General features: G+C 40.8%; 1 protein-coding gene across 5 annotated transcripts in view; it reads right to left on the bottom strand.

Annotated features, from left to right (window-relative positions):
- KCNQ5 (potassium voltage-gated channel, KQT-like subfamily, member 5) overlaps positions 1 to 22458 on the bottom strand; it is a 771186-nt gene extending 748728 nt beyond the window's left edge. For all 5 annotated transcript variants that reach the window (XM_006835755.1, XM_006835757.1, XM_006835759.1 and 2 more), the window contains exon 1: positions 21718 to 22458. In XM_006835755.1, coding sequence (XP_006835818.1) covers positions 21718 to 22109 — 392 coding nt within the window. In that variant the 5' untranslated portion in view covers positions 22110 to 22458. The remainder of the gene's footprint in view (positions 1 to 21717) is intronic.
- Positions 22459 to 23646: the final 1188 nt, after the last annotated feature.

Here is a 23646-nt window from a genome sequence, read left to right as displayed (position 1 = left end):
TTCGTCTCTCATACTTTGGACATATTATCAGGAGGGAACAGTCGCTGGAAAAGGATGTCATGCTGGGTAAGATGGAGGATCAGAGAAAGACAGGAAGACCCCCAATAAGATGGATCAGCCAGGTGGCATCATTGATGGCATCAAGTATGGCGGCGGTAGTGAGGTTGGCCCAGGATAGGACATTGTTTCGTTCTGCTGTGCATGGGGTCGCTATGAGTCGTTTCCGACTCGATGGCACCTGACAACAACAACAACAAAATATGCGTAAATTTAGCTGGCTCATGATTCTCAGTGGTTTGACAGTTACTAATGATGTAGCAGTTATGTGATGATTTTCTATGATGTGATTTGATGTGATAAACCAGTAAGAGGATTAAGAGCAGAAGTCCTGATGTGGCACTGTAGGCTAACCACAAGGTTGATGGTTCAAACCTACCAGTGGATCCTTGGAAACCTTATACAGAGTCACTATGAGTCATAAATGATTCTGCGGCACTTTAGCCACGTAACAACATAATACCCTACAATACCACACTCTGTTAAGTTTGTTGTTCTGTAGAGACTTCTCTGTTGCTCTGAGGCTGGAAGCTATGCCACAGGTATTTTAAATATAGGCAGGGTCACCCACTGTGTACCAATTTCAAAGGAGCTTCCAGAATAAGACAGACTAGGAAGGCGAAGCAGATCATTTGTGAAAGAATAGCCACTAAAAACCACGTGAATAGCAAGGAAACATTGTCAGATATAGTGCTAGAAGATAAGCCACTCAAAGGTGGAAGACACTCAAATATGTCTGGGGAGGAGATGCCACCTCAAAGTAGAGTTGACCCTAATGAAGTGAATAGAGTAAAGCTTTGGGAACCTACATTTGATGATGAGGCACAACTCAAAATGAGGAGAAACAGCTGCAAACATCCATTAATAATCGGAACATAAAATTACAGAAGTCCTGTTCTGATTCTGTCAGTTTATGTACTGGACTGCCAAGTCAGTTTGGACCACAAGGTCAGTCATTCAAGATCACCAGCTACTCCTAGGAAACCCTATACAGGGTAGCTATGGGTCAGAACCGACTCGACGACTTGTAACAACCACAATGACTAGAAAGACTGGAAGTCATCAAAAATGAAATGGAATACATAAAGATTGATATCCTAAGTAACAGTGAACTAAAATGGACTGGTACTGTGCATTGTGAATTGGATAATTATATGGTTTACTATGCCAGGAATGACAAGGTGAAGAGGAATGGCATTACATTTGTCATTAAAAAGAGTATTTCCAGATCCATCTTGAAGTACAATCTTGTCTGTGATAGGATAATACCCATCCACCTACAACAAAGACCAGTTAATACTATTATAATGTATGCACCGGGATCAGTCCCTGAAGAAGAATAGCATGCTTGGTAAAGTGGAGGGTCAGCAAAAAGAGGCAGACACCCCAACGAGAGGGATTGAGTCAGTGGCAACAGCGATAGGCCCACATGTAACAAGTGTGAAGATGGTACACAATGGTTTCATTCTATTGTGCATAGACTCATTGAGTCAGAACCGACTGGACAGCACCTAAGAATAGCAACAACAACAAAAGGAAATCTTGTTTTTTTCCTATGAAACTGAATGTTTTAACACATGGTGCTGTAGAATCACCATTCTAGGTGATTGAGTTTTATTCTATGTCCTGTGACTTCCTGCTTTATAGGAACCATCTACATTATCTCTTTCTTAGTGTACATTTTCATCTGTCTTCTTTGTAACACTCTCACCACACTACGATGCTTCTTTGAAATTCCTTCATGTATTGGATGCTGTATTGTCCTACCCTTTCTCTTGTCTCTCCCAAGACTCTCTTTTCCCTCTTGTCTTTCAGGTACCAATATTCCTGTAACATCTCTCCCTACACTCATCTCCCAGCACCTTTATTATTGTTTCATCCATCACTTCTATCATGGTAATTGTCATCCCTTTGTCTGTATCTCTCTCCTAAAGTCCAAACAGGTTCCAAGTTCATTTGTTTATCCCATCTCCTTAAATCGGAATTAATTGACTTCTTCTCGGTCATGGTCATACCTGCTCAAAACCTACAAAAATTTTTACTCTTTCATGTCTTTTGCCTACCAGAAGGCCATAAGGGACTGAAAACTCAGGCTTTCCTTTTGAATTCTCCCCTATTCTCCCTTCCTTCACATTTCCAGAGCTGATACTCAGTCCTTGTAATATTTAAATTTCCATACCATACCCAAACACTTATTCTAGAGCAACCTCTAGCTTTACATGAGGTCCTAGAAGCAAACATAACACTTCCATAGTACATTTATTGTGAAGAGGTCTTTCAATATATCAGCATGTGCTTTGCAAACCTATACTAACCTTACAATATGAAAAAGGAATTTGAACCAACAAGAAATGGGGGGGGGGGGGGGGGGGAAATTACAGGTCTTAACCTTTTTTGGAGGAAAAAAGTATGATTTTTCATTAACAACAATTGTGAATTATGGTATCTTCCCTTGAATGAGAAGGAGACTGGTGGCATAGTGGCTAAAATACTTAGCTGCTAACCTAACGGTTGGTAGTTCAAGCCCACCAACTACTCCATGAGAGAAAGATGAAGCAATCTGCTTCCATAAAGATTTATAGCTTTGGAAACCTATGAGACAATTCTGCTCTGTCATATAGGGTCACTATGAGTCAGATTCGATTTCACAGTAGTAGATTTGGATTTTTTTGGTACCTCAAATTAAAGAAATATTCTGCTTTCTCCAGTACAATGTGATCTAAAAAAAAAAAACAAAACTATTCTTGTTTATTGTTGTCTAGGATACCTCACTAAGTGCTATCCATAAACTTATTTTTAATATCCACTTTATACCCTGAAGCTTGGAATAAAACCTCAAATCTGCGAGCTCTGGAAAACAACTTTCAGCAGCATGACCCAACTAGTTTAGAACTGTAATTTGCAAAGTCATTTATTAAATCCAACATGGGAAGCAAACCCTCTGGAACCATGTAAGGAAATCTTTCCTGTTAGAGATACTGTGAAACTCTCACTTCCACCTTCCAAGGCCATTTGCTTGAAAGTAAGGGATAACGGGCTACTGTGGTATGGTCAAACCAAACTGGTGGCCTGGGTGATTGTCCAGAAGTCAACGTGACTGGCACAAACATGAAGACTGGCTACTTTTCCTTGTGTGTTTCACGCTCTACTTTTCAAAGTACTGAGGATCAACTCAGTGCCAGATTAAAGTAGGACTCTCTGACTAAGATGGCTGATCCTATGAGCTGATTCAAACCCATCCCATTATGTACATTTCTTGGTGGATCTGAGTGTAAAGGAACTCACTTGGCTTTTTTCTGGGATAAAATATTTAGATGCTCAACTTGAATGTTAAAACTTGGTACAATTGTTGTCCCTAAAGTAAATGTCTGTCATTTCTTCTAGTTGTCAAGGACTGCATGAATAAGAATAGTTGTACCTTGAGTTCAGGATTCTATGATGAAGGTTATAAGGTTATAAGTGAGTTCCCCAAAAGTCATATGTATTGTCATTCACCTTCTCTACCTTTTTCCTTTTGATTAGGCAAAACAGAAATAAATGGTTTTTATCATTGGGCACAATAAATTTAAAACTAATTTAACCTTACCTAAGGAGCTCTGGTAGCGTTGTTGTTGTTTGTTGTTAAGTGCCGTCGAGTCGGGTCCGACCCATAGCGACCCTGTACAGGGTTTCCGAGGGTGTAAATCTTTACGGGAGTAGAAAGCCTCATCTTTCTCCCGCGGAGCTCTGGTAGCGTACTGGTTACAAATTGGGCTGTGAGCCGCAAGGTCATAAGTTCAAAACTAAAGATTTCCAGCCTCGGAAACCCTGTACAGGGTCGCTATGAGTCGGAACCAACTCCACAGCACATAACAACAACAATACTTCTAGTAGCATAACGGTTGCCAGTTGGGTTGCTAACCTCACAGTCAGCAGTTCGAAACTACCAGCCGTTTCGCGGGAGAACGATGAGGCCCTGATGCGGCACTGAAGGATAAGCACTCAAACTCAAGGTCAATTTGAAATGCAAGGTTGGTGGTTCAAACAGTCGCTATGAGTTGGCACCTACTCGACGGCACTTAACAAGAGTTTATTTCTTTAACCTGACAGATGATATGGTTCTGAAATCCATTTGAAGCCAAGGATAAAGGCGTAAAGAAATGGACTGAGAGCATCTTAAGAGATCACAATGAACACCCTTTTTTTAAAAATAAAAAACAAAACTTTTTTTATTGTAAATACAGTGAAGGTTTACAGAGAAGATGATGCGTTTTACATTCAACAAATTATATACTTCATTTCATCTCAATGATTGCAATCCTCTCAATATAACATTCTTTTATCCCACCCACTGATCTCAACAGTGGACCATTTTGTGGCGTGCATACTTCACTATTGTTGTTGTCCCCTCTATATGCCTATCTATTGCTTGGCCGAAAATTGAGCCATGGAAGTGAGTTCAGTTTCATCCAGACCTGAAGGGCGACCAAAGAACATTGTTTCAGGGTTCCATCAGTCTCTATCCAATGAGTAAGTCTGGTATTTTTTGTGATTTGAGTTCTGTTACACATTTTCTCCTGGATAACATGCTCTATCCAGGACCTTCTAATAGGAACCCCTTAGCTTTCACTCTGAAGCACCATGCTCTTGTTGAAGAAAAGAGACATTTTTCACAAGTCTTGAGAAAATCAACTGAATTAGACGATCAGGTGAAATATTTTAAGGTCCATGAAAGACCGGGTATAATGTTTTCCTTCCATGTATGTGTGTGTTAGTTATCTAATGCTGCTATAACAGAAATACCACAAGTGCATGGCTTTAAGAAACAGAAATTTATTCTCTCACAGTTTAGGAGACCAGAAGACCAAAGCCTGAACCCTGGCTCTAGGGAAAGTTTACCCTCTTTGTCGACTTTGTTGTCTCCTTTCAGCATCTGTAGGCCCAGCATGCCATGTATCTTGGCATCAATCTTTCTTTGGATCTAGGAGCTTCACAGAGTAGGGACCCCAAAGGATGCACTCCATTCCTGGCTCTGCTTTCTTGGTGGAAGTAGGTCCCTCTGAGTGCTGCTTGCTTCTTTCATCTCTTTTATATCTCAAAATAAATTGACTGAAGATACAACCTAACCCTGTAGATTGTATATGGCCTATTAACATCACAGAAGTGAGGATTTACAATACATAGGATAATTACATCAGATCAAGGCTGATCACATCAAATCACATCCTAAGAATGATTATATTATATTAGGTCTCATCATGAAGGGGATTAGTACATCTTAACTGCTAACACACTAAGAATTCAGGCCCAGCAAAGTTGACACAAAACCTTAACTATCACAATTAGAATGTAAATGTTGACAATATTAGAAGCTTGAGGTGTATGCTTAAAATAAACAGGCATCTGATTACCTCCTTTGATTTTAAAAAATAAACTTTTAATTCACATTATTTTTCTCAAGCCATTTTGGGGGTAAAAGTAAAATCCCAAAACCAAGTATTTTCAAGCATAATAATGGTTTGCACTCTGGAGTAAATTAAATATTCTCATAATGCTTTAACTAGAACATTGAATGTAATGAGTTTAATTACTACATTTTAGAAACTACTATGGTGATTGGGAACTCCAGTGTGGGGCGGCCTCTGTGTGGGATGCCCTGAGGAGAACACCCACCTGCACATAGAGTGCTAAACACCTGACTTCCAAGTTTCCCAAAGGGTCCAGTAACTGGCAATCAGCAGCTCTCTATGTAGTGATCCAGGAGTTTACTTTATAAATCCATTCAATAGGAGCAATAGCTAAATGCTGCTGGAGAAAGGTCAACTTTTGCTTTCATCCTAAGTCATATCAGAGAGATGGGTACTGTAGTTCAGTAAATCATAAACTAAAATTCTTCTAGACTAACATTCCTTGAGGGAATATACTTATCTGAGTTGTTTTTTATCCCCTGTAGCTCCTACTCCAGGTCCTTACCCATAGCATAAGATCAGGTTAGTGAATCAGCACTGAAGAATTATGTCCTCATTTTACAAATCAGAAATTTGAGACATGCATCCAGTGACCGAAAACCTGTGGAAGAGAATCCAAATTCTTAAGTCCATCTAGTCTTCTTGTTTGAGTGTGAGAGAAAACATGGTTCGAGAAAAGGAAGCCCTAAACTTTGTTCCCATACAAAAAAAAACCAGTTATGGAAATAATTCTCCCAGAGTCTGTCCTTTAGAAAATTTTTCAATTAGAAAAAAATACAGGTGGTTGTCTATCTCAGAAGAGGGGGCTTCAAAACTTCATGGAAAAATTGAATGACAAGATAATGGAATTTTCCCACAAGCCTTTTAAGTCCCCTGGTATGTAGTTCTATAGTAAACTTGCATTTTTAAACCAGGCTTTAGCCTTCCAATTAAACATGAAAATGGGAGATCTCGTCTCTGCTGCCAAATAAAAAATCGATTTCTTGGCTCACTGAGTAAGGAAACCCTTAACAACTATAACAGTGTATGCGGTAAATATGTTAAAGTTAACTGCTATTTAACGATATGTTACAAACATATTTAGAATTGGTGCATTCAAATTGTGGTGCTGGTGATGAATATTGTATACACGATGGACTGCCAGAAGAATAAACGGAACAGTCTTAGAAGAAATAGAACCAGAGTGCTCTTTAGAAACGAGAATGATGAGATATTACTCGCTTACTTTAGACACATCATCAGCAAAGATCGAAAAAGGACATAATGGTTGATAAAACAGAGGGTCAGCGAAAAATGAGAGAAATCCTCAATGAAATTGATTGGCACAATAGCCGTTGACAATGGACTTAAACATACTTATGACCATGAAAATAACATAGGAACGGGAGACCTTTGTTATACATAACATCACCATGAGCTGTAGCTCAACATCAACTACTAACAATACTGCACCTTTATCTATAGTAATTCTATCTGGAATAAAAATTAATTCCTGATACACTGCTAAATTAAATAGTCAACTCCCAACTTGGAAAGCATAATCTTTATTTTTTTACGTTTTTATTGTGAATTGAGTGAAAGTTTACAGGGCAGATCATCAGTTTTACTTTCAACGAATCATATACTTTGTTTCATTACAATGATTATAATCCCTGTGGTGCTGTGGGCTAATGCATCAGACTGCAAAGTTGTTTGAACTGCAAATTTGGTGGTTCAAGTTCACCAGCTGCTCCTTGGAAACTCTATACAGGATCACTATGGGTTGGAATCAACACATACCATCAGTTAACAGTATTTCTCTCTATTCATTTTAGCTCTTTTTTTTTTCAAACACTCAGGCATATATAATAATTTAAACCACCAAAGGGTATATTCTGCAAGCCTGCCTCCTGGCTGCCAGCTCTCAGTCCCTCTCTTCTTATGAACCTGGAGTCCTCAGCTGCTCCCTCTCTCTATGTCCCCATCTCTGCCTCCATCTCCAGTGCCACTTCTTCACTGGTTAAGGTCCCGCATTCTGTTTGTGCTCTTCTCCCTTGATGATCCTAGGGGCCTCTGTTTCTGGACTGTAAGATTAACTACTCCCCCACTTTTGTTACAAAACTTCTACCTTTACAATTGTGATATCGCAATTAGTCTTGATAACAATTACTCACTATTGAATCATAAGAATCTTATCCCCATCTCTTTTTACCAGACCCATCTAGGCAGGTTGGAAACCACTCAGTGGAGATTCTACCTTCCCCTGCACCCTCTGAAACTAGGCTCCCTCTTGAAAACTTGCAAGCCAGTCACTTTGTGCCTTTACCACCCCTCATTTTGGGTTGTCAATGTCTAAGCTGCCCATCCATATCTACCCTGTATTCAGAGAGGATAGCACTGATACTTGATGTGAAAACTCCTTCCCTCTCTATTGGTATTTTGAGTGACTACCTCTATGAGTATAGGTCAAGTTCATCAAATTTTGGCAATTTGCCCTCATTTCCTTTATCAATTTTTTTTTTTAAATCTTCCTCTAGTTGAGTTCTGATTATCAAGCTATCTGGTAGCATAACCTTAAGGTCAGCAGTTTGAAACTACCAGCCACTCCGCGGGAGAAAGATGAGGCTTTCTACTCCCGTAAAGATTTACACCCTCGGAAACCCTGTACAGGGTCGCTATGGGTCGGAACCGACTCGACGGCACTTAACAACAACAACAACATAGGCTAGAACAAGTGGTTACTATCTGCAAGTTTGGGTCTTCTTGTGCATCTCCCCTCACTTCCTATCAGCTGGATGCTTCACTCTCAGTTCTAGCCCTCTGCGGCTATGTCCTTGTCCATGGGCTCAGGTGTTCCCAAGTCTCAGTACACTTTGGACAGTCTCGCCTTTCCTCTTCTCTCTCTCATCTCCAGATCAATGGGAGTCTATGGAACATGGTTGAGCTCAGCCCATTTTTCATTGCTGCCTTTACCCCCCTTCCGCTCACCAGTAGACCAGTGTGGTTACCAGCAAGCTAGCCTGCTCATGTGTTCCCTTTGAATTTTAGTCTTAGAGTGGGGGAAATCATAATCTTTTAAAAAAGTACTCACTGAATATCTGAGTAGTCCCAGATTATAAGACAAATAGATAAAGAAATGCAATTCTGTCTTCTTACCCTTATTATCGAAGAAATTTAAGCCTAAATAAAATGCTATGAAAAACAAGCCTTCCCCAATTCAATATCTAAACCCCCACCTTTTTCTTGCAGCCTCTGTTAATTACTGCACAGTGATATGTAAATTAGGTAGCCCAGTCAGCTTCCACACTACAGCCTACTCTTGGACCAGGTCAGTAATTAGAGGGTCTGGTGTATTTCATGACTAAGAACAGACAGCTTTAGTAGAGAGATAGATTAAAATTTCACAACCTGGCAAAAAGAAATGAAGAGAAACACTATTCAAGAAAGGTGTCTACATAGAAAGGGAGAAAAAGAGATAAGCAAAAAACAAAAAACAAGCAAACTAGGGATAGTGTAATTGGGGAGTGGTGGATGATGAGACAAATGAAAGAGAGGGAAAGAGAAAGGAAGAAATGTACAGTTGAAATGTATACGTGGAAGAGGAGAGAGAGAAGCATGGAAGGTAAATGGTATGTAGTTATACAGTGTGAAGAAAAGAGTATGTTATTTGCTATTTAAAAAGAGAACGAAAATCCTATAAAATCATTTCAAAACAAAGCTCTTTTGTATTTAGCCATTACAATAGTTAATAGAAACAACTACTGCTATGTTTTAAAGAATCTTAGGTATCCTGAAATGAAAATATATATTGGGAATTTAATATTCACATGTAGCAAAAGATGTTAATAAACAATTACAGCAATTTGGGACCTCAATACAAACAGCTACACAATTTAAGCCAGAATATAAGGGAAAATGTTATAATGTTAAAATAATCCCAATGGTAGCAATAAACTAGGTAAAACCTGATTAAAAATAAAGAATGGGAATCTGGGCTGGATGCCATAGGAGATAGAAAAGAGGGTACTTTGGTTTCTTTAGACACAAGCTATTTGTGAAGAATTATATAAACAATTTAATTAGAGGGAAATTTAAGAATGTAATTAAAGGCTAAAACACATGGTATAAATAATAAAAACTATGGGGGGTAAATAAAGGTAACGAAAAAAGCCAGAGCTAGCAGGAAAAACTTTATGAAAGAATTAGAACTTGAGATGGTTAGAAAGTGAGGACAGATGAACAAATATCCTGATACTATCAAGTTAAAACAAATTTGCTACTACTAGACTGCAAGGGATTTTAACTGTAATTGATTTATTCGACAAATATTTTTGAGCTACACTAGACCCCAAAGTAGTTTTTGTAATTAGTCTGTCTATCTGATATGAGGGGTCCTCGCCCACAGGCGCCATCCATGATAGAGGTATAATGGTATAATGGCTAAGAACATAGAAACAGGCTCTGCAGCCAGAGTACCTGGGTTCAGAATTCTGTTCTGTCATTAATTTGGTAACTGACATTGGGCAGATTCTACATCTTTCACTACCTCAAGTGTTCTGGTCTGATATAAAGGCAGATAGTATTACTAATAATACCGTAAAGGACACTGCAGATTCAAAGAGTTAATGTGTATAAAGAATTTAGAATAATATCCAGCATGTAGTCAATAATAAACATAACTATTATTGGTGATAAACAATCTCCTTTCCCTTAACTTCATTTTCTCTTACTTTTTCTATTAAATCTAGTATTTACTTTTAGCTACAGCCCCCTCCCTTTTCTTTCATTCTTGCCAAACTAACTGAAAGCATAGTCAACATTTGCTGTTTCTTCTCTGATTCACTTCTCAGTGAACTGCAACCTAGCTTTGGCTTCACCACTTCACTCAAGGCAGGCATTGGTAAGGTCACAAAATCACTGAAGAATTCCACATTGCAAGATCTAATCCCAACTCCTTGTGCCTTATCTTACAAAACCACTCTCTACATCTCAGAGGTAACTATTTTTGAAACTCTTTCAACACCCTGCGTTTCCATGGCCATCTTAGTACCTTGTTGTCTACTATTTCCTCTTTATCTTTGTTAACACTCCATTTCATTCCTTTCCTCCTGCTCAGCCCTTAAATTCTGACATACCCCAGGTTTTCACTCTTGACCTACTGACCTCTCTCTTAAAATGCTCTCCTTAATGGTTTAATTCCTGTCTGTATTTTTATATCTTTTCAATCTTTATTCACAAGCTACTGCACATAAACTATCAGAAATCCCAAAGACACTGAAAGCTCAGCATTTCTAAGCTAAACTCATCCTATGGCCCACTACACTCCATCTAACCTGTTGCTCCATGTGTGTTCCTTATCTCAGCTAATGGCTCCACTATCTACCTAAGACAGAAAATAAAAAAATAATAAATCTGCTCTTCTTCATCTTTCACATTCAATCATTCATTGTTGTTAAGTGCCATCGAGTCAATTCTGACTCATAGCGACCCTGTACAGGTTTTCCAAGGATCAGCTGGTGAGTTTGAACTGTTAACCTTACAGTTCAACCTGACTTTATAGTCCAGTGCTCATCCTACAACACCACACCATTGTAATTGCCACTGTATTTTAACTGCCTCACCATATTTTGTCTCCCTCCTTACAACCACTGTCCCACTCCCAGTCTTCATTATCCTTTGCCTGGGTTGGATCAACCATTTCAAAACTGACTTCTTGTTAAAGAGGTTGTCCGCTTCAAGTTATAATTCATTGAACTGCTTCAGTGATCAATATAAACTGGAAAACTAATGACACTGTTACTTCTGTAAATGTCACATCCCTGTTAGAGGATAAAATCCTAGACCTTTACCATATCAAGTATATCCCTCTACCTTATGAGCTCTATTTTTCTTTCCAGTTTTAATAATAGCATTGTTGTTGCTGTTGCTGTTAAGTGTCTTCGAGTCAATTTTGACTTACAGCGACCCTCTATACAGGGATTCCACATAGCAGTTGGTGGGTTTGAACTGCTGACCTTGTGGTTTGAAGTCTACTGTTGATCCTACAGTACCACACCAGTCCTTACTATGTAACAGTTTTCATGCTAAGTAGTTACATAGTGTAGTTTGATTACTCCTATTTTACAATGGGCTCAGGCTTGACAACAGCTGTGAGGATGGTGTAAGATCAGACATTGTGCATAGGGTCACTATGGATCAGAATTGACTTGACAGTACCTAAAAACTAACAACATTTTACAAAGTAAGAAACTAATATTGTAAACTACTTACTTAGAGTCATCAGATCAGCAAAGATAGAGTTGATAATCAAATCCCAAAATGAATCTTATTCCTCAATAGAATTTCCTTGAGTTCAAGGTCCCCATCACCCTCTTTTTTGAAGCATCAGCATCTAGCACATTACCTGGTATGCATAATGGCTGCTAATTAAAAGTCAACCCAACTTGAATGTAAATAAGCAAAGGCAGAGAAAGAGAGATAAAATTTTAATTACAAAAGGTAATTTTGCAGGTGACTGAAGAAAGAGTAAAGATGCTAGAATTATCTCATAGGTACTATCAATGTAAAGGAGTCCTGGTGGCATACTGGGTTACAAGTTGATTTGCTAACACAAGGTCAGCAGTTCAAATCTACCAGTCGATCCTCGGAAAAAAGATGAGGCTTTTTGCTCCCATAAAGATTTACAGCCTTAGAAACCCTATGTAGCAGGGATGGGGGATCTTTTTTTTTTTTTTTTTCCCCTCAAGGGCCATTTGGATATTTATAACCTCATTCAGGAGCAGAACAAAATTAGCAGTACAACTTAAAAATTAACCTGCCATATTTGGCTTTATTGTGCATAGAGTAGCTATGAGTCAGTACCAACTTGATGTTACCTAACAACACCAAATATTTGGTTAAACATTCAATTAACTCATCCCCTAAGGAGTCCTGGTGTGGTGCTATGGGTTACTGAGCCAGACTGCAAAGACGTTTGAATTGCAAGGTTGGCAGTTCAAGCTCACCAGCTGTTCCTCGGAAACCCTATCCAAGGTCGCTGTGGGTCTGAACCGACTTGATGGCACTTACCAACAACAACAACAAGGAGCTCTGGTAGCGTAGTGGTTACGAATCGGGCTGCTAACTTCAAGGATGGCGGTTCGAAACTACCAGCCGTTCCCAGGAGAAAGATGAGGCTTTCTGCTTCTGTAAAGATTTACAGCCTCAGAAACCCTGTGCAGGGTTGCTATGAGTCAGGACGGACTCCATGGTACTTAACAAGAACAATGGAGTCCTGGAGTCCTGGTGTGGTGCTGTGGGTTAATGCATCAGACTGCAAAATCAAAAGTCATTTAAACTGTAAGGTCTGTGGTTCCAGCTCACCAGCTGCTCCTTAGAAACCCTATACAGGATCATTATGGGGCAGAATTGACTCCACAGCCTTAACAACAACAATGGAATCCTGGTGTGGCTAATGCAGTGGACTGCAAAGATGGTTTGAACCACAAGATTGGCAGTTTAAACTCACCAGCTGCTCCTCGGAAACCCTATACAGGGTCTCTATGGATCAGAATCAACTTGTCGGCACTTAACAACAACAATGTGATACTGGTGTAGTGCTGCAGGATAAGCGCTGGAACACAGGTCATTTGGACCTCAAGGTTGGTGGTTCAAACTCACCATCTGCTCCTTGGAAACCCTTTAAAAGGTTGCTATGAGTCAGAACTGACTCCACAGCACTTAACAACAGTAACAATGTGGTGCTGGAACATTTGTTGCCTTGGCAGGGCCAGACCAAATGATTTCATGAGCTTTATATAACCTGTAGGTCGTATGTTCCCCACCCCTTCTATATAATGTCTCTTTGAGTTGGAACCAACTTCATGGTACATAACCACCAACACTATACATGAAAACAAGGACTACTATGGCTGAATTTATAAAAAATTTGTCTCATCTCTTCATATAGAATTAGATATAAGTATCTTTCAAAATGTGGTATCATCTTTACATTATCAAGTTACGAAGAGTAGTCTCAGTTTTTATTTTTAAATTGCATTTTATTCCATTTTAGAGTAGCAGAAAGAAGGGAAAAATTTTTTGCATTAGTCTCTGTGGATTAATGTGCAGGACTGCAAAGTTGGTTTAGATCACAAGGCTGTTGGTTCAAGCTCACCAGCTACTCCTAGGAAACCCTATACCAGGTTGCTGTGGGTTGGAACTGACTTGATGGCACTTAACAACAGCAACAACATCAACTTCTTTACCAAAGGATACAGTGTGTGCATGTGTATATATATGTATATAGTGGCTCTATATGACAAACAATGGATTGAGAACCACAAGGTTGGCAGTTCAAGCCCACCTCCAGAGCACCATGGGCAAAAGATGAGTCTTTCTGCTCCCACAAAATTATAAAGCTTTGGAAACTCTTTACTGGGTTGCTGTTAGTCAGAACTGACTCAACAGCATGTAACACCCTATGGAACATTTATGCACATATATTAGACATGTTTATAAGCTGACAACTTCAATAGCATAGTGCAAAACTCATTCTTTTGACAAGCTGATAGCAAAGGAAAACAAGCATTTTCTGAAAGTCTGTGGCCCATCAAATGACTTTATTAATTATGAATAACTGCAGTTGTGTGGCCAATCTCTCGCCCACATTGCAACCAAATAAAACTTCAAATAGAGTTATTATAAATGGTTGATGAAAAGGTAAAAGAAAATGGAAGTATCTATAAATCATTAAGCAAACCATGAGCGCTGGCTGTTCTACAGTTGGACGTCAAGTAGTTTCACACCATTGGGCTAGGAAAAAACATGCTCTGCTGGCATTTTCATTTGCCAAAAGCGCCATTTGCGATTAAAAATAAAAACTGGCACTATTACTTTGGATGCAATTATCAAAAGGCTGCAGGCTATATTCTTTGTTTATAGTGTTTCTTTTATCAAAACTTCATTCTATTTTGAAATACTCTTTTCTGATGTTTTTAAGTGATTATGTTCCAATACTAAAAAAATTTACAATTCTATTTAGAAGATGATTCTCAAATATCAAAACATTTATTTATTTACATTTCAGAAAATAGATTGATTTGCAGGGTATTTTATATTACAATATTGTTGTTGTTGTTTACTGCCGTCAAGTCAATTCTGACTCACAGTGACCCTTTAGAAGGAGTTTGAACCACCAACCTTGTGGCTCCCAGTCCAGTACCATACCAACAAAGCCCAAAATTTATTATGATATAAAGTTGTATAACTTCTCTAAGGTCTCTCTGTTCTTGTTGTTACGTGTCATTGAGTCTGTTCTGACTCATAGCAAACCTGCATAGGGTTTCTGAGGAGCAGCTGGTGGGTCTGAACTGCCGATCCTGAGGTTCAAACTGACCTAGTGGCCTAATGCATTATCCTGCAGCTCCACAAAAGGACTCCAAAGTCTCTCTATAATAAATGAAAATCAGTGATTTTTAAAGAATTCAGGATCAAAAATAGAATGCAATCATCATTTTTTTTTAGACACAGGCATCATGCTTGGTAAAATACAGGGTCAGCAAAAAAAAAAAAGGAAGCTCTTCAACAAGATAGACTGATAGATTGATAAAGTGGCTGCAACACTGGCTTCAAACACAGGAAGACTGTGAGAATAGTACAGGACCCGGCAATGTTTCCTTCTGTTGTGCATAGGTTTGCTGAGTCGGAACCAATTCAATGGCACCTAACAAGAACAGACTTCATTTAAAATAGAAGATGAATGTAAGTAACAAAGTGAATCTTTGGGCCCAATTGAGTCTTGACACAGAGAAAGGTCAAAAGAGTAAAACTCCAGCTCCCACAAGAAAATCAGAACTGTGTTGTGCAAATTTGGAGTGTAAGTAAGTGAATCCACATACAAGAGGTTTTCAAAAAAGTTCATAGAAAAATGGAATGAAAAGATAATAAAAAATTTTCACGAACATTTTGCATGGAGCAACTTTAGTGATGAACACTGATGTGGAAAAACAGCAGAGAACAAGACAAAGAGAGCCCCTGTCTTTAAGGAACTGGATGGAGGAAACAAGCAAAAAGCAGATTCTTCTTCCAAGCAGAGAAATGATACGTTCTGTTTACATCTGTAGAAATATCACTTTGGTTACTATGTGCCACCTAACCACAGGGACGAAGAACAAAATGCAAAATCCATTTAGGAGGTAGCGCTTCCACACAAAGATAAGGAAGGTAAATGATAAAAGATTCAGATAATTTTTTATTCATTCCAATTACTACTTTATTTTACTATAGTGTTTTGGATTCTCACCAGTATTCTCTATTTTCTCTGTTGGAAAAGAGACACTACTGCATTTACTTCGCAGAGGAAGAATTGGAGATCCAGAAAGGTGAAATTACTTGCTGCGAATCATAAAGCTAATTAATGTCTCAGAGCTAGGAAAAAACACTGGTCTCTCACTATACTAAAATCATCAGAATCTTCTAAGAAAACCAAAGCATTCGGTAGTTCCTCCCACTTTGGCTTGCTCTGAAACTCTTCTGTGGAAGATTTCCAAGGAAAATGATTCATTTACTTATTATTTATTAAGTGGACACTTCTTAAGGGCCTACTCAATACAAGGTACTCCACAAGGTGCGAGAGGCAGATACGTAGTCTGCAAATACCACACAGTGGAATCAGCACCATTATAACATTCTCAGAGTGCTGAGGAACCAGATACCAGGTACACCTGGCGAAGGGAGAGAATTGTCTGAAAACTGTGCCCAAGAGTAAATCTGTAAATTGGGGGGTGGGGGAGGCAGAGAACAAGGAGTGGAAAGAGCCAAAGAGAACACCATGAGCAAAAAACAAACAAACAAAAAAACGATAAGATAAGATAAAGGATAGAGAAGTTTAGTAAGGCTGGGGCTCAGGTTGAATATTAGAGGAGAAAGTCTGTAAATGATGCAAGAAGATGGGCAATTTGGGGTTTACCTTACACCACTGTCTTCATTTTCTAAACGCTTTACTATGCTTCAATCTATTCAAATCATATTTATGACCTTCCCAACTCCTCTGATACTGTCATAGATAGTAAAGACCATCAGTTATTTCCTTTATGACCAATCCAATGAAATCTCATCCAATTTTCTAGGCTTTTCTGTAACTCTGGAAATTGCTGACCATAAACTCTTCCTATACACCTTCCCCTTCGTTTTCTCCTGGCTTTCATCTAGGCCATTTGGTTTCTCTGCCATGATTTTTCCAGGTTTATCTATGGGTTTTTACTCTAACATCCACTTGTTGATGTTGTCTCTATCCTCTACCATTTTCTTATCTCACTGCATTTTCTGGACTACCTCATTAATTGCATTAATTGCTTAAATGAACATGACACTTCTAGAGGCTTCTAAACTTATATATCAAATGAAGACATCTAGATTAAATTGCAGATTTGCAAGCACATTCATTTATTTAAAAAAAAATAAAAATGAATTCTGTCTGCCAGAAATGCCTCTGGTTGCTGATTCAAGGCCCACTGGCAAAAGACTCAGTGTGTTGTGTGTACTGCTGTGCTCACACCACTTACAATTTCCACATAAATGATTCACAAACATATGAACCTCAGTGTGTCCGAATACGAATTATTATATTGCCTTGAAAATCTGTCCTTCATCCTTTGGCCCATATCTTAGTGAATGGCACTTCCATGCTTCAAAATCCAAGTTAGAATCATCTTCCTTACCCTACACATCAGACTCATGAAAACTATAAGCTAATTCTACCTCCTTGACACTTCTTTTGTGCTTAACATTTCTCTAATTAAATCCTTCTTTCTCTTCCCTACTGTTCCTAGAACATGTCATGGCACATATGGATAATGAAGAATTTGTTGTAGAATGGATTCATGGAAAAAGAATGAAAGAATGAATGGAAAATGAGGACAATTGCAATTGCCTATTGACAGATCATATTGACTTCATTTTGTACCCTTCAATCCAAGACAAACCTTTCCAAAATTCATTGACAATTTACTTCCCCACTTACTACCATTTGGTGACTATTACTGCCTGCAAGATATAAACCAGACTCCACAGGTAACATCTAAGGCTATCCAAGGTCACCAAAACCAAACCAAACCCACTGATAGAGTTGATTCCAACTCAGGGTGGTGTCCTAGATGGCTTTTGAGACTATACATCTTTATAGGAGCAGACGACCTCATTTCTCTCCCTCAGCACATGTGGTGGATTTGACCTGTCAGGTATTAGTCCCAGGTTACATGCATGTTTTTTGCTGTACCCTCTTTTGATTGCTGCTGTCCTCATCCTGAAGACACTTAACAGTACTTAAAATTATTGTTCTACTTCATAGTCCCATACCTATCCTCTAGCTGTTTCTCTACTAAATTTGTTCAACACCCTGTACTTTGCTCTCCTGAATATTAGCTGCTGATCTGTCAAAGCCTCACTTGCCTCACTTCCTCTTTGAAACCTAGGCTGACCCCTCTGCCCTCATTTCCCTCCCTTCTTTCTCCTTTCCCATGGGACTTTGTACATATCTCTATAAAGGCACTTATAATATTGTTTCACATTAATATTTTCACACACTTGCAGCAATTCCAAACGGAGGTGTTTTTCACTTCTTGAGAGTGGAGGCCTTTGTCTTATTAATTTGGAAATTACAGGCAATAGTGCACTGGTGGCCCTGTAGGATAAGCACTGGACTGCTAACTACAAGGTTGGCAGTTCAAACCCAAAAACTATTTCATGTGAGAAAGACGAGGGCTTTCTGCCCCCACAAAGATTTACACCCTATACAGGGTTGCCATGAGCTGGAACTGACCCAACAGTGACTAACAACAACAACAACAACAACTGGCAACAATGCAGACTACGGCACGTACAAGAATGAAGTACAAGAATGCTCCTTGGAAGCAACAATGGTGAGATTTCATCTCACACACTTTGAACATGAGGAACCAGTCCCTGGAAGGACATCATGCTTGCTAAAGCGTAGGTCAGAGAAAGGACTCAACTAGATGGACTGGCACAGTGGCTGCAACAATGGGTTCAGATACAGGAATGATGGTGAGAATGCAGCAGGAGTGGAAAGTGTTTTGTTTTGTTGTGCATAGGGTCACTATGAGTCAGAGCTGACGCAAAAGCACCTAACGACAACAAGGTAATGATGGATAGCTGAACGAATGAACAAATTATGGAGGATTATAGAATGATTTTAGGCAAGTGAATTACATGACAAGATTTGTATTTTAGGAAAAACACTGTGGTATCAGACTGGAGAGCTGGAAAGCTATGTACAAACATCAGAAGATCAGGCAGGGAAATACTATAAATCTTCCAGTGGAGCATTTACAAAACAAAGTAGTATCACGGATGAAGAAAGGATACATAGGTATCTAGTAAATTCTAAAGAACAGCAGTAATGGCATACACTTTTCCAATCTCCAATAATTTATAAATATTAGAATGAAGTATATAAAGTAGGCTACTACCTCTTGCCAGCTATCACATTAGTAGGCTGAGATATGTAATTTTTTAAACCACACTTTATACCAGTAATATCATTATAATAATGTTTTTGCCTATTTTACAGAAAATTGTCTTTACATGAAACATGACACTAAAGATACTTTTTTTCTTGGCAGTAAAAATACTGGTCCACCAAGTAACTCCATCCCTGAAGTACCTCATTAATCACAGTGCGCTTGTTCTTGGCAAGAACCTTAATGTGCTACAGAAACGGTTATTAAAGCAAGATTTGAGGATTCCCAGGTTGGCAAGGAATTAGTTAGTTGCACCTCTCTAGAAATTGTTTGTTTATAATTTATTTTATTATTAATGTGCATGTTATACCTATAGATCAAGGCAACTTCCCTTTTATTAATCTAATGTATAAAGTCCAGTTATTTTAAAACTTATTTAATATCACAAGTAGCGGTTGGCAAAGATTGCCTCTTTCTCCAAAGTCTGCTGTAGCTACAAACCCCCTTCCCCTAAAACGATACTATCCATTCCCTTATTTGTGCTAATGTGGCTCTAGCACTCCTATCGAATTGTACAGGCATTACAGTTTCAGACTCTAGACATGTGTAATGCAAACATTCAGAGTAACAATATTGAATTAACAAGTATATCTTTCCTTTTTATTACTAAAGAGACTGCTAGATGGATTTTAAAAATCCAGTGAGTAGAGAATTATCTAAACTTGAATCTTTTGAAAACTCAGTTATCAAAATTTAATAATTCTTTAAGATCATAAAAAGTTATTTAGACACAGTTTGAATCAAAGATGTCAAGTTTCAAGAAATTGCCATTCATTTTCAAATACAAAAACGTAAAGATATACAATATGTAGGCTAACCAAAGTTTACTTTAACTCCTCTGGATACATAATGCATAATTTTCCAAAAATGAAAAGCCTTAAAAGGCATATTGTAAATTCAAAGCTATCAACTATTCTGAGCATACTTTTGCCGAAACAAAATAGTAAGCATTATCTGTACAGTACATATTTGCTCCAAAACTGAACACAGATCATTACTGCTGTTATTAATGCATTCTTACAGCTGAAAATAATTTATCAGAGTCATTACCTAATAAGAGTATATCCACTCAATGGGATGAACATAAAATGTACCAGAAGTATTTCTGTTTATCATTTATTATAGTAACAACATCCAAATCGATGTGAATGTTACATATAATAATAAAAAAAGTTGTGTCGCTTGATGCAATAATGATGCAATATGTTTTCCTGTGTACACTGTCAAATGGATAATTGGCTGGAATATCCTACCTAATGCTACAGGTTCACATCAATTTGAGAAAGTAAAAATTTCCAAACACCAGAGACCCACAATTGTAGATTACATCAATTTCCTGACTCTTAAATGTATCTGCAATAGTTTGCTGTGTAATTTTTCAGAACCACATTTGCTGCTTCCTACGTGGTCAAATTCCAGGTTCCTCTAATACTACAGCAATCCCTTCACCCATGTATTTAAAAAACTGTTTCTGACGTGGATGCCATCAGTGGTGGGAGTTACGTTTGGATGGTAGACCTCATTTCAAAAACAAACCTAGTTTGTGTTCAAAATCTATTTCACTAAGAAACAAAGAATGTTATCAGTCAGTGCCTGCAACTCTCTCCTGGTTCCCTAAGGCTAATACTTTACAGTCCATTTTAACATATAGAAGCAGAAATTTAAAAAGGAGAGGAAAACAGGTAAGAAAAGATAAGAAAGATGACTTTAAGCAAAAACGTATAAAAACAACCTTAAAATGTCAGAAAATCCTAACTCTAGCAGGAGGCTGTATAAAGGGACGTTGTGGGAAAAACAGTAGTAAACTTTAAAGCCATTGAAAGGTTTTTAATGCCTAAGGGAAAAATAAACATTTGCTTCCAATCATTTTCTCATTAAACATTCTCTGCTAGATGGCAAGGGCTTACTTATACTCACACTTTGACTCAGCACCACAACTGCCTACTTAACCCACTGCATGAACTCTGTCAAAGACGTTCCATTTGCGCATCAGCTATCGCACATTGGCCCGCGCTCCTGCGCCCCTCTCTCCCCTCTAACCACCCCGCCACAATGCAGAAGCACAGCGTCTCCAGGCCCTGCTCGCCTCTGGTAGACCTCGTCCACCTTTTCTGTGTTGTGGCAGGAAGGGTTATATGCACTGACAGATTTTCCGTTGGTGGTGGTTGAGTTGGTGACGAGGCGTGTTTCCGGGCGCACTTAAGATCTAGTTGCTTTCTCCAACAAGTAGCAACTTCACCAGCTCCACCCCCAGGACTGGGGACACAACTCTATGTTTCTCTTCTCTCCACCTCTTCCTACCCCCATCACCTCCCAACCTCTCCAATACACCCTCAAACGCCTCACTCAGGCGCACGTCATCCTTTTGCATTTCTCAGCTCCCGGGCGCCCCGCTCGGGTGAAGTTTAAGTATCTTGGGACCTAATCGCTCCCTATTATCCGCGCCTCCGAAGGCAAGCGCCTGCCGGACTCTAGCCCACAGTGCCTGGACTATACTGAGTGTTCTCTGTGTAGAGGCCAGCGAGGTGAGGCTGGGGGACGATCCAGGAGGAAGACCACAAACACGTGCAAAGAAATAAAAGCCACCACGTGCGCCCGTGTGTGAGTGTGTGTGTGCTCGCGCGGGTGTGGAGCGTGCCCCAAGGGGCCAGGCGCACAAGCCCCCAGCCCGATGCGGGCGTGGCTGGGGATATCATTGGGGCGCGGGTACTCACACGAACGCGTGGTAGATGAACGCCCAGCCTCTGGGTCTCTCCAACACGTTGTACAGATAATTCTGCACCCGCCGGTACTTGACGTTGCGACGGCAGCTCTGGCTACTGGTGTACGAGAGCGGTTTCCCCAACAGGCTCATCCGGGCACCCTGTTTGCCCCGGCGGCTCTCTCTCAGGCCGCCGCCGCCGAGCGCGGCCGCACGGGTGCCCAGCAACAGCAGGCCGTCGCCCCTGGCGGCCGCGGAGTTCAGCAGCACCCTGCCCCGGCCCGACTCCACATCCTTCATGCCGCTGCCCAGGCGCCCCCCGCTCGCCGCCGCCACCGCCGCTCCGCTCTTCACCCAGAGCCCAGCGGCGCCGCCCTCCTCTCCTCCCGCGTGGTGGCGGGGCATGGCATCACCACCGGCACCGCGAGGGGGGCGCCAGTGCCTGCGGCGGGGGCAGCGGCCTCATGCACGCCAGCGAGTTGCGAAGAGGAAGCCAGCGGCGGACGGGGCGCCCGCCCGCCTGCCCGCCCGCGACCTCCGGAGCCAGGGGCGGGGAAGCAGTCAGCCAGCAAACCCGCAGGCCCTCGGGGCGGGGGCTGGGGGTGAGCAGAGGAGGCAGAAGCGTCCCAATTTCTAGCAGCCTTTAGCCTCCAATTCGAAATCCAAACCTGTTTGGGAGTCACTTTGAGAGGTTTTCCTTGGTTCTCTCTGATTCCTGAGACTACCTCTCTCTCCTCCCCGAAGTGCCCCCAGGCTGAGCACAGGAGTGCGGGGCGCACCGAGGCGCGCTCCCACGCGCGCACACCCAGTCCAGGCTCCCCCTTTTTTCTCGCGCTCCGCACGCCCAGATTGTGTTTGCCCTCCACCCCACCACAGCAGGGAATGAGGCTTCAAAGCTCCTCTGAGTGTAAGTTTCGTTTGGTTCTCTTAGGGGGCTAAGGATTGCAAGGTTAAGTCAGCCAGGTGCCAGAGGAGGAACTAGAGACACAGGTCGCTGAGCTCTCCTGCTGCTACGTCGCGCCTCCAGGTCCTGCCATCCTTCCACAAGGAGTATGAGCGGGAACAGTCCTGCCCTGCTCTGCCCTCTAGGTACCAGCCAGTCCTCGAGTGGATGCTCAGGCGACGCTCTCAGTAGTGGCGCTCAGGACCCCGCGCATCCGAGGATCCCTTTACACTTCAGTGTGCAGATCCGCAGGACGAGACTGCTGAGCCCACAATGGGGGGACCAGGCATCTTCCCGTGGCTTACTCCAGCCTGCAAACTATGACTTTCCATCCCAGTATCAGACAGCCTGCGAGTAAATGTACATCGTTCCCAGACCAGAGGGAAACTGGATTGTGGGGAAGGTGTAAAACCCCCGAAATGGCTCTTTGGTGATGAGCAAGCTGCCGCCCCGCCCCCACCCAGCTCCTCCTTACAGCGCTGAAAAATCAGTGGAGCATCTCTCCCACAAAGGAGGAACCCTCTGTCAAAAAATTTCCCTGTAGTCGGAGATAGCTATTAAACCACTATATCTCAGTAGGTATAGGCGCCCCAGCGCCTGAAAGAACAGTCGTGGAAGGTGGGGACTTCTGGATGCAGGCTTTAGACGTCCTCACTCCCCTTAACCTCACTCCCATGCTGTAACTTTCTGGGTTAGAGATGTGTGGTGAGGAGCGACTGTGGCTGGGGCTCCTCTAGCCCTGTCATTCGGGCTGCCAAAAGCTCTCACCCTTGACCTGGAGGGAGGCCTCTGTCCCTCCAAGCTGTGGCCTTTGTGGTCTTCAGAAATAATATATTATAACGAATAACAAGTCAAACATCACAATTGCCGTGAGAACTACTTCCAACAGAGCTCACACACACACCCAACATATTAAAGTTAAACTGAAGGGAGAGCTAAGTTTCTGCCACAAAGCCATAGCAGATAGTAGAAAGGTGGTGCTTCTGTGTGCTTAGTTTT

Source organism: Chrysochloris asiatica, unplaced genomic scaffold (genome assembly GCF_000296735.1).
Source record: "Chrysochloris asiatica unplaced genomic scaffold, ChrAsi1.0 scaffold00019, whole genome shotgun sequence".
Lineage (NCBI taxonomy): Eukaryota > Metazoa > Chordata > Mammalia > Afrosoricida > Chrysochloridae > Chrysochloris > Chrysochloris asiatica.
This window is presented reverse-complemented; position numbering and strand designations above follow the sequence as displayed.